Source organism: Symphalangus syndactylus, chromosome 19 (assembly GCF_028878055.3).
Source record: "Symphalangus syndactylus isolate Jambi chromosome 19, NHGRI_mSymSyn1-v2.1_pri, whole genome shotgun sequence".
In the NCBI taxonomy this organism is placed as follows: Eukaryota; Metazoa; Chordata; class Mammalia; order Primates; family Hylobatidae; genus Symphalangus; species Symphalangus syndactylus.
In genome coordinates, this window is record NC_072434.2 from 47418517 (window position 1) to 47431245 (window position 12729).

The 12729-nt window shown below is 39.1% G+C and overlaps 1 protein-coding gene across 9 annotated transcripts in view; it reads right to left on the bottom strand.

Annotated features, from left to right (window-relative positions):
- Window positions 1-1034: 1034 nt before the first annotated feature.
- The window catches only part of AK4 (adenylate kinase 4), an 80552-nt gene continuing 68857 nt past the window's right edge, over window positions 1035-12729 (bottom strand). For all 9 annotated transcript variants that reach the window (XM_055233667.2, XM_063613325.1, XM_055233672.2 and 6 more), the window contains 3 exons: window positions 9671-9843; window positions 3680-3798; window positions 1035-2483 (listed from right to left, as the gene is read on the bottom strand). In XM_055233667.2, the coding sequence (XP_055089642.1) occupies window positions 2369-2483; window positions 3680-3798; window positions 9671-9843 (407 nt within the window). In that variant the 3' untranslated portion in view covers window positions 1035-2368. The remainder of the gene's footprint in view (window positions 2484-3679; window positions 3799-9670; window positions 9844-12729) is intronic.

Below are 12729 nucleotides of genomic sequence, written 5' to 3' on the forward strand. Positions count from 1 at the left end.
CTCTTTTTGGTCTCAACTAGCAAAGGAGGTGAGACCAAACTGCTCAACTGCTGGACAATCTCAGCAAACACACCCACTGTTGAGACTTATTGAGTGACTCAACGTTGGCTAGAATTGTCCATTTAGTTGGAGGGGAAGAGGGAGGGAAGGATGGATGGAGGAGTGAACTATGGAAGCCGGGATCAGGCCACTTCCAGTACCTCTCCCAAACTCCAAAGGCAATGATTACATTGCAGGGTCAGCTAAACACAAAGGGAAGTGAAGAAAGAAGTGCGAAGATTTTCCTGTTTCCAAAAAAGCACGGACTTTCCTCCTTTGAGTATTCTATAGAATAACTCTCTACGTTTCCTAGTTTGTGGAAATTTTCTCTATGGCAGAACTACTCTAAATTGTGCAATTTTCCTCATATCAGACTTATTTTTCTCAATACCTGGTTCCCTAGCAAACCTGAGCTTTATCTATATATCTGATATGCACCCCATCTCCACAGCTGGCATTCAATTGCAACTCTAAATTCTAAAGTGCTCAGAGTCAATATAATGCACTGACGATTCATAGACCTGATTGGGCATTTTCACTGCATAAATCTAAAAAGTAAGCCATCTCATTATGTTTGAGAGGATGGATAGGGAGGAAACTGGTCTATATTTCCACTAAGGTAGCCAAAAAATATTCACATGAAGGGACAATGGGAGAGGAGCTGGCAAGAGTTTGGGCAGTACTTAGAAGGAAGATGCATTTGTTATCATATAGATTACATATGGTGGTGAATTGACAGAGGATTCACTGGGACATCTTCCGAAAGTAAGTAATGTGTTTCAACACCACTGAAGTGTTAAAACAGGCTTCTTCTCACCAGTATGAAAAGTCAGACAGGAGTCACTCCCAGGAATAGTAAAGGACACTCGCTGGGGACAGTCATGATGCATGAAGAAGGGATACATATTTTTAAGGCAGCAGGAATAAATTTCATCATCCTTCCCAGAGGACAGCAAGAATTATTCAAGGTAGCCACCAAGTCTGGAAACCAGGCAAATCTTTCAACAAATGGTTTATTGATATGTTATAATGAATGACACAATATTAGTATCTAATTCTAGACTTTATGGCCACCCCATAGGATGAATCTTTGGAACAGAAAAAAATAAAGATTTTGTTTTCTCATAATCATAAAGCTGTTATACTCAGCCCAAGCACAGCTAGTACAACATTCTGCTCAACCCCACAGGCTCCATTCCCTTTACCACATATTTATAATATGTCTGGGTCACTCATAGGAGTGAAACACTGTCGGCATCAATAGTTAGCAGCACTTTCAAAACACATTTTATTGTCCTGAATAGAAACCTTAACTATTCAATTAGTCCAGTAACTCCAAACGGTCTCATTACTAATATACATAAGATATGATCTTACAACAGTTATGTAGCTAAATACTTAACTTCCCATGCTTTTTGAGGATTCCCAAAAGACTTTAGGGGGTTCCCAAGACTTTCAGAGGGTTAATTTTTTTTCACAATAAAAGAAAGCAACAGTGTCAATCCATAGAGTCAGACCAGCAGTTTAATAAGATGCTCTTCATAGCTCAGTTCCCAGTGCATACAGAGATTCAATACAGCCCCGTCACTCTCAGTTCTTAGAATCTGAGAGGGACAAGAGCAATAATTATTGTTTAACAGCCTAAGAGTGAAAACAGATCTCAAAAAAAAACAAAACAAAACAAAACAAAAAAAAAGAAGCCAAGTTCTTTCATCCCAGGATGTCTGAAAAGGAGAGACTCTATGGAGTATGGATGCAGAAAAGGAGTTATTCCTACTGGAACAAAATGAACTGTGGACACAGTCACTCAAGACCAGAGAAACAACCACTATGAGTAAGTATTTCACTGTTTCACTGTTAACCAGGAGGGCACACACCGGAAAGGCTGGGACAAAGCCTGGGCTAGAGCCCTTAGGATTCATTCTCAGGCTTCCTGGTGCTGTGGTTCAATAGCCTTTGTGGGGATGGGAAGAACCAGACACTATCACCATCACATGTAAAAAAGAATACCACGGCAACAGCTGTCAAAAACCAGCTGCAGCTGAAGTTACACACTGTTTGAAATCCACACTGTACTTGCTTTCTTGTGATGGGCTTGAGACATGTGCAGAGACACCTTAAACATGGGTAGGTGACCACCCTTTTGAAAGGCAGAGGAGGGCCTCTTCATGAACTCTTTCTACTCATTTGTTTTCCTATCAGTTCACCATTTCAACTAGAAAAGATGCTGCAAGCTACCTCAGCTAGCTTCTAATTTGGACACAGCACCAATACTACACACGAGATTGAATGAATGACCACATCTTCCTGGTTCTTCCATTGGGCAGGGTCAATATGCTTCTTTGGACTGAATAGGTGTGATCTTGTTTGAGAAAAGTGTATAAACGTAGGGCCAGATTTTGTTCGTCTCCGTTCCGGAAAACTGGTGGAGCACTCCTCGGCTCCTGAAAAACAAAGTCCAACATACAATGGCTTTTTAGGCTTCTTTTCCACATATTAGTGCAGAAGATCCTAGATATAAAACAAGCATGATCTCATGGTCTATATCATATATCACACTAAGTGCTAAAACAGCCCCTTTCAAAGGTATCAACACCTCCACTGGGTGTACCTAAATAAGGTCACAGCTTTTGCAATTCTGGTAAGCTTGTCATGATGCCACCTTTTTTCTCCCCTTTAAAACATATCAAAGAATTGCATTATAGGGGCCATTCCAAATGTGCCCCAATATATAATTTTCAAAAGCGAACCACTGAAAAGCTTTACTAAAACCCTTATTACTTAGTCAATCATGGAACACATAATTGATGTATCATAATAATATGATCATAAAACTCTGATCTAAAGGTTTGCTAAATTTTGGGGGGACTACAAGGCCAGAAAGTGATTGCAACAGAGAGTATACACTGCTATTTTGAATGCACTCAGCATAAAGTTTTGTTTGACTTGCATGTTATTTAAAAAAATTAAATATGTAGCCAATATGAAAACTGAGATTCCCCCTCACACACACACACACAGAAAGCCAGATTTCTGCTATTCTTGAAAAATGGAAATCATTGGCCTGTGTGCCCTAGAATGACAACTGGCTGGAGCAGCCCAAGACCTGTCCAGTTCAACTGTCACTCAACTGTCTAGCTTGACACATCCCCCACCATGTTTGAGACTCATTTCCAATACCTGCCCTAGCCCCTGCAGCCATTTGGATTTTTAATCTCTGGTTTATGGTTTTAGCCTTTCTTTGTTAAACTCCTTACAGGCACTTCAAGAAGGGACACACCAAAAGTCTCTTCTAATCTTCTATCCAAACCAGATATTTATATGTGGGAGTATCAACATATGTGGGACCACTATCTCAGTCACTTAAAATTTTAAGAAAATGAAAATAAATCTCAATGTTGTTTTACATCCAGAACAGATAGAGATGATCAGGTTTGGGTCCTTATGTTCTAACAGCAGTATGGAACCTTATCTTTCATGCACAGATCCAGCATTTCATCTGACTTCTGGGAAGGTTTTGGGTCGCTAGTGGTTATCTGTCTTAAAGAAACACTACTCTGCCTCAGCCCTGTGTTCTTCCCAGCAGGCTCCACACCTTTCCAGTCTGTCCTTTATCATGAAAATATTGAAGCACACTCACTTGTATAATTCAATGACTGGCTTTGCCACGTCTTTGTACTGTCTTAGCCTGGCAGCAACTGCTTCGGGTTTATCATCCTCCTGCTGGACTAATGGTTCACCAGTGACGTCATCAATACCCTACAAATACCAAATAAACCAATTAATATAGACAACAGTTGGGCCATTTCATAGGTTAAAAACTTTTCTGTGCAAAACCATGCATTCACCTTTGACTCCTACCACATGAGGAATTAGGCCTTGGTGACAGTGGTAATTTTAAGAGTAGTAGAAAAAGAAATAGCACACTTAACAGTATGTTAACCTTATTTCCTGGGAGCTGACATTAAATCTTTATTAACAGTTCAGATCTTTTCAAACATGTTCCAGTGCTGTTGATAAATGGTACTTTCAATTCAGCCTAAAATTCCATGCAACCTCCCCCAACAACAAACCTTGTCATCTTGGTTCTCTAAATATCCCTAAAACTACCTTGTCTTCTAAAATAAAGCCTGAGTTCTTAATGCGGAAAACGAAATCTCAAAAAAACAGCTTGGCTTACTTAGGAAAAATACTAATCTAGGAGAATACAGTTCAGTACCATCTCTGCCAGCTTTCCAATTCTATCCTGGAGCTTCTATGAAATTTCTCTTATTCAGGTTATTTTACTAGATCAAATAATGACATACACTGTAGGAACATATAGAAGGGAAAAAAAACTGAAGTGACTGCGTCCTCACCTAAATTATATTACTCAAAAGGGAAGCTGGTGTTGGATTTGTTAAATCCTTTATTTTAGCTTTTCTTATGTGTTGCTTCTTTCTCAATGTAAAATAAACAAAAAATATACCTTAACTGCTAGTTCTGATTAATATAGGTTTTATTTTATTTATTTATTTTTAAGATGGAGTCTCACTCTGTTCCCCAGGCTGGAGTGCAATGGCTGGATCTCGGCTCACTGCAACCTCCGCCTCCCGGGTTCAAGTGATTCTCCTGCCTCAGCCAAATAGGTGGGATTACAGGTGCCTGCCACCATGCCCAGCTAATTTTTGTATTTTTAGTAGAGACGGTGTTTCACCATGTTGGTCAGGCTGGTCTCGAACTCCTGACCTGAGGTGATCCACCTGCCTCGGCCTCCCAAAATGCTGGTATTACAGGCATAAGCCACTGTGCCTGGCTGGTTTTATGTATTTGATTTGAAAATGTATATGATTTTCTGCAGTATGTTTGTCTAATTATTTTGCTAGCTTTCTATTCACCCCCCCCCCCAAAAAATCTCATGAAGGACATTATAATAAAGTTATAGCTGATATCATATATAGGGTTAAATATTAAATACACTTACTATAAGTTTGGGGAAAAAGGCAAGAACCCCCCACTCTCATCATATGTAATAACATTTATCAGTTGGTTGGGGCACAGTGGCTCACGCCTATAATCTCAGCACTTTGGTAGGCCAAGGTGGGCAGATCACTTAAGGTCAGGAGTTTGAGACCAGCCTGGCCAACAGGGCAAAACCCCATCTCTACTAAAAATACAAAAATTAGCCGGGCGTGGTGGCAGGTGCTTGTATTCTCAGCTACTCGAGAGTCTGAGGCAGGAGAATCACTTGAACCCAGGGGCGGAGGTTGCAGTGAAATCATGTCACTGCACTCCAGCCTGGGTGACGGAGCGAGACACTGTCTCAAAAAAAATTTTTTTAATAAAAATAATAAAAAATAAAAAATAACATTTATTTTAGTGAAACTCTTAACCACTAATATTAAGGAAAAGAGAAATAGAAGGCATGAATTAGAGTATTTAAAAAATGACATATTTAAAGGTGTATTAAAATAGGAATTATTAAATTACCCATGACAATCAGGGACAAACATTTTGAGAACTGAAAAATTATAATTAGAAAAAACTTGATTTTCAATTTGTTTTAATCTCTCCAGGAATCATACCTCCTTACAAATAGCAAAATGGACACGTTTTGAATTTTGCCTCCCACGTCCATGACTATTACTCACCAGGGGAGATAGTCACAAGAAATAAATCTGTCAAAAGGTAGGCCAGAACAGAACTGAAAGGCACAGGCAACTCAACTGGATAATCAGAAACTGGCTATAAATTTGAAACGCACTAAAATTCCATTACAGCTCAGGGCCTCAGGTATATGACTTATTCTTATGATTTATGAGTGAGCCATGCAATTATCACATGTGTATTCCACGGTTGTTAACCCAACATGACAAGAGAGATGGGGATGCGAGAAGGCTATATATTGCCTCTGTTGCCACCTTCTTTATTTTACTTACAGCCACAAGGCTCAGAAAGTCATTTTCAGAATTTCAGAGCATCAGCAAATACAACCCTATTTCCAGAAAGCAGAATGATGCTAGAGCAACAGCATCCCTCCTTCCCAGGGAATCCAGCCACCACTGACATAGGAGTTAAGAAGAAATCACTTAGGCAGTGATTTCTCCCATCCCCTTACGATGGGAGTCCTCAGTAAGGCTTTTCTCTTTAATGAAAAGCAGCCCCAAATCATTTTCTAACAAAGAGCAGCCTGTAAAGTCGAGCTGCAGACATAGACAAGCAAGCTGGGAGCTTGCACGGGGGAATGTTGGCAGGAAGTAGGGACTACACATGTTCAAGATGGCGGCTCCATCTTCCCTTCTCTTTGTCAGCCACGTGTACAAAGAGGAGCAGGGCAGGGAGAGTTCATTTGCATAATAAGGTTAGGGTGGGGCCACCAGCCTTTCTCCAGCACTACGTAAACGTCATGCCTGATCCAAACAGTCTGAGCCCTATGTAAATCAGACACCATCTCCTCACCCTGGACTATAAAATCCAGGGCATCAACCACCAGCTGGTCTTTTCCACTTGGAGCCCCCTCTATCTCTATAGAGAGAGCTGTTTTCTCTTTCTCTTCTCCTCTGCCTATTAAACCTCTGCTCCTAAACTCCTTGCATCCGTGTCCTAAATTTTCCTGGCACGAGATGACAAACCTCAGGGTATATATCCCAGACAACACAGCCACTTCACCACAGCTGGTAGAGTTAGTCTAGGTTAGCACTTTCACTATGGTCTTCAAAAGCAACATGGTAATTGCAGATGTTCTTTGAGGGAAACCCAGGCTTTGAAAAGCAACTCAGAGGTAAGGCTTTTCAAATGTTATAAGAATCTCTGCGTCAGCAGGTCTGGACAAATGCAAAATGTAAAGCGTCTGTGTTGGACTTCAGCGTTCCCATCTGTATTGTCAGAACTCCCATCTGCATTGTCAGAGTAAAAAAGGAGTTTTTTTACTCCCCATTTTTTCCCCCATTTTACCACCCATTTTTCCCCCATCATAGCTTCCTGAGATAGCTATCAGGAAGGGATCTAATAAAAGAATTACAGAATTTTTACATTTTTTGGAGGTGGTAGGGAGGCCAGGTCTTACTCTGTCGCCCAGGCTGAAGTGCAATGGCACAATCACACCTCACTACAGCCTTGACCTCCCAGGCCAACAGGCCTGGCCTGCTTTTACATTGTTAAAAGAAGACTTCAAAAGGAGTGCTTAACTCAAGTGAAAAGGTCTCATTGGGACTTTACTGACACACTGGCACCCAGGAGTTGGGAAGCCATTCTTAGCCCCTTGAAGACATTTTCTATAGTAATTATTGACTCCATCTATATCCAAGTGTAATGTTTCCATAAAGACAAACCTAGTAAGGTATGTATTCCACATTTGAATAACAAGTAATACTATCTACCACCCAAAACTGGAGTTCATTATTATATGATGAAGACAGCTCAATCTGTCTTTATCAGATAGTCTTTATCATAAACCAAATAGTCTTTATCAAAAAAACAATAATTCTTTAAGAAAATTTGTTAAAATATCTTTACACATATACCTTTACACATGTCTAATTTTAGGTAACTGTATCAATGTTATGCTTTGAATTTTTTAAGGGTAATCTTTTTATTCCTTTAGCCTTCCCTAGTCACTTAACTACCCACTCTGCACATCAACTATGATTCCTTTCCCTCATCCAGTTCCAGCCCAGGATACAGCCTGATCTTATAAAGCTAGAGACCACACACTCACACACACAAACAGATACACATAAAGAGGTGTAGTCCCTGTTTTACAAAAACAGGATCATTCTGCTGTTTGCACTTCTCATTGAAAAATATTTTCAGGGCCGTGCGCAGTGGCTCATACCTGTCATCCCAGCATTTTGGGAGGCCGAGGCGGGTGGATCACTTGAGGTCAGGGGTTCGAGACCAGCCTGGCTAGCATAGTGAAACCCTGTCTCTACTAAAAATACAAAAACTAGCCAGGTATGGTGGCATATGCCCGTAATCCCAGCTACTCAGGAGGCTGAGGCAGAAAAATCACTTGAACCCGGGAGGCGGAGGTTGCAGTGAGCCGAGATCACACCACTGCACTCCAGCCTGGGTGATGGAGCGAGACTCCATCTCAAAAAAGAAAAGAAAAAAGAAAAGCATTTTCAGAAGATTTCTCCATGTCAAAAAACTATAATGCTCACCTAGTAGAATGGCTGAAATCTAAAACACTTACTACACTAAATACTGGTGATGATGTGGAGAAATAGAAACATTTATTGCTGGTGGAAATGCAAAATCAAATAACCAGTTTGGAAGACAATTTGCCAGTTACTCACAAAGCTAAAATATACACTTACAATCCAGCAATTACATTCCTTGGTCTTTACCCAAAATAGTTGAAAACTTACATTTGCACAAAACTCTGCACATGAATATTTGGAGCAGCTTTATTCATAAATGCCAAGACATGGAACCAAGATGTTCTTCAAAACAAATAAACTGTGGTACATCCATACAATGGAACATTATTCACTTACAAAAATAAATGAGCTACCAAGCCTCCAAAAAACAGAATGTGTAGTGCACATCACTAAGTGAAAGGAGCCAAGTCTGACAAGCAGACATATTATATGATTCCAATGATATGACATTCTATAGAAGGCAAAATTACAAGGACAGTAAAAAGATCTGTAGTTTTCAGAAGTTTGGGGAAAATCAGGGAGGAATTAATAGGTAGAGCACAGGAAATATTATAAGACCATGAAACTATTCTGTATAATGCAGTAATAATGGAAAGATGTCATGTCATTGTACATTTGTCAAAATCCACAGACTATAAAAGAGAAAATGAAAACGCCAATGCAAACTATGAATTTTAGTTAATAACTCTGCTATATTAGTTTATTAACTGTAACAAATGTACCACACTAATGCAAAATGCTAATAATGGAGAAGCTAGGGTGAGGGAGGGGATTTTCCATTTAATTTTTATGTAAACCTAAAGCTTATCTAAAAATCAAGTATATTAATTTTTAAGTAGTGCTAATTCATTCTTTTTACTGACTATATTATATTCCAAGATGGTGTAAATATTCTCCAATTTATTTAACCATTCCACTGTAGATGAACATTCATTTGCTTTTTTGAGATTTTTTGGTTTTGTTTTTTGCCCACTACAGCAACATTGAAACAAGCATCAACGTATACATGACCTAACCTGCTAATGCTTCCATTTCCACAGCTATTCTCTTAAAAGTAGCCTGAATTAAATATTTACTTAAAATTCTTAATGTACATTGTTGCATTGCTTTAAAAAGAGGCTAGTAATACTTTAGCTAACAAAAAAAGGGAGTATTATTTTCCCCAGATCCCACCAGCAATACTTTTAGTTTTATTTTTTAAATAAAATATATAATTATATACATTGTATACATAAATTTATCAGGAATAAATATGAAATTAAAATTTTTATATTTTGATTTTGCCAATCCAATGGATCCAAAGTGATATCCTATTTAAATACTTAAATGTCCCTTCCCTGACAACTACATTTGAACATTTAAAAAATGTTTTTTGGTCATGTAGATTTGTTCTTTTTTGAATGGTCTACTCATATCTTTTTCTCCACTTTTCAGTGGAAATTGTTTGTCTTTTTCTTGTCAGGTTGTGAAAGCACTTTGTATATGCTTACATGTACATGAGGTGGATTGAAGTCCAGGTTATATACCCTTCCGCTAGGAGGGTGAATCCAACGGCGGCTGAGACGATCTTTAAGTGTTTCAAATGGAATATTCAAACTGATCACTAGATCCACTTCACAGATTTTGTCCAGGGCTTCGGCTTGTCCTAGTGTCCTAGGAAAACCTAAATGCCAAAAACAAAACAAGTCAAATGCAAGACATTGCCCAATTCCAATTAGTTCTTGAAACATTTTCAGTGACAAAATTAAATCTGCATATACCATTCTAAAAGGAGCTTTACACTATCTGGGTGATGGGATCGTTTGCATCCAAACCTTAGCATCACATAATAAACCCATGTCACAAACCTGCACATGTATCCTCTGAATCTAAAAGTTGAAATTATTTTTTAAAAAAGAGCTTTAACCAAAAATATCTACCTCCATAAACGTAATATTAAAATAAAATATGCTATTCTAAAACCTAGCTTCTGCATTTGGAAGACTCAAAGATTAAGGAATCACATGATAAAAATTTAAAATGCGCTAAACTAACAGTCCTGGCTCTAGTCCTTTCTCTGCTCTTAACTACCTGTGTGATCGATCTCAGGCAAGTTACATCACCTCCATTTCCACTTCTGTTAAAGAAGTGAAGGGAAAGCATTATATCTTACATCCTTTTAACACTAGCTGTTTATGAGTAGGTTCTTAGGTTAGCAAAAATAACTATATACATTTATTTTAGAGTCTAAATCAATTAAAGTATGATCCTCCATCCAGACCTTCACCTGAGTCTGCACTTTAACCAAGGTAGGCAATCTGATTAACAGCATGGTGACTATCATAAATACTGTATTGTGCACTTGAAATATGCTCAGAGTTGATTTTCAGGATTCTCGCCACACACATAAGAAATCATACCTATGTGAGGTGATGGATATGTTAATTATTAAACCTGACTGTGGTAATCATTTCACACTGTATGTATCAGAGCATCACACTGTACACCTTAAATATATACACCTACTTGTCAAGTATACCGTGATAAAGCTGGAAAAAATTTTAAATTGTTTTAAGTCTATTTAAAGATTTTAAAAGGAACTAGAGTTTTTAAATCTATTGGGATAATGCAAAACTTATTCTTCCTACTTTTCTAAATGTGTGGAAACAACAAAATTAAAATTTGGGCTCATGGGCATCTCTTCCTTTTCTGATTTAAGTATAAGCTCTGGGTGACCTCAGGAGTTAGGTCATATGACCTCAAATTACACTTTTCTTCCGAGATTGACCTGTTTAAATGTAACTCTAGGTTTGGCTCTGGTGGGGCTACATAGTGGTAACTTTTTCCTAAATAAATCACTCCAGTTTATCCGCTCTGACAAAAATCTTGCTGGATCTAATATTGCTTTTTAAAAAAGTCTTTATATCCTAGTTAAGAACCAGGTGGATGAAGAGCTGAAAGTATAATAAAAGATGCAACATCCAGAAGAGAAACTTTAAATCCATTCAGATAAGGATACCAGCCATCTCTACCCTTTCAAAATGGAAGTATCAAGATGACAACTTAAAAATGGGTATTCATGGCCCTGTAGCACTTACAATTCAAAGAATTCCTTTCCTTACTGCAGGAAGTTGGTGGCTCAAACATGAATGTGCAGCACTGCATTGAAACCCCCAAGTCTGTGTGAATGCCAAGCTGATTTCTGAGTGCTCACTGAGTTGAATGTGACAAAGTCCACCCACGCTACTGCTTCAGATACCTATTGCTTGCAAACTCTCCAATGCTCCCTCCAAAGCCTTCCTTACTGCCTGTGAGCCATCCACATAAAGTCCCCTCTCAATGACTGTCAGGTTCTGTCTTTCCCTGGACAACTCACTCTTCACTAAAATGTCAAGATGACAATTGGAATAAAAAGTTGCCTGCAAGGCCGGGCATAGTCGCTCATGCCTGTAATCTCAACACTTTTGGAGGCTGAGGCAGTGGGATCACTTGAGGCCAGGAATCCCAGGCCAGCCTGGGCAATGTAGAGAGAACCCATATCTACCAAAAATAAAAACTAAAAAATTAGCTTTTACTGGTGATGCATGCTGAGGTGGGAGGATCATTTGAGCCCAAGGAGTTCAAGGCTGCAGTGAGCTACAATCACACTATTGCACTCCAGCCTGGGTGACAGAGTGAGATAGTGAGCTCCTGTCTCAAAAAAGAAAAGAAAAAAAAAAAAGGTACCTACAGCCCAAACAACCTCAAGATCATCTATAAACTCTTTCCCCGCAAACCTCTGCCACATCAATGAAAGGCATTTTTTAAAGCAGTGGCTTCCAAAGTTATCTTCATTGAAGTACAGAAAGAAAATATTTGAACTTTGGGGAAGGGGGAGGCAGGGAGGGCTTGGCTCATTCTTTTAAAAGAATGTCATATTAGTGGCTGGGCATGATGGCTCATGCCTGTAATCCCAGCACTTTGGGAAGCCCAGGCTGGTGAGGCCAGGAGTTCGAGACCAGCCTGGCAAAACTCCATGTCTACTAAATATACAAAAATTAGCTGGGACTGGTGGCGCATGCCTGTAATCCCAGCCACTAGGGAGGCTCAGGTATGAGAATTGCTTGAACCTGGGAGGCAGAGGTTACAGTGAGCTGAGATTGTACCACTGCACTCCTGCCTGGGTGACAGAGTAAGACTGTCTTAAAAAAAAAAAAGTATCACAATCACATTAGTGAAATTGCATGGGTAAATAAATAACTTATACATAATTATCCCTATATTGAAGATGTAAATTCAACCTTCTCACTGATAAATGTGAACAAAGAATTTTAGAGATCCCTCTTCTAAAGACCTGAAATCGCAGCCACAGTCTCTGCCTTGTGTTCTAGCATCACTAACTGTGACCTTGACAAGAAAACAGTCTTTATATCGTTCGGATAGCGGTTGAGAGCTGGGAGCGGGGGAAGCACTAGAAAAGAAAAGAACAGGAAGCTCTAAAAGATAATATAACATTAGTTCCTCCAACAAATAAAAGCTCAAATCTTATTGGCTGGTTTCTTTGTCTAATGAGGGTAACAAGCCAGTCTGC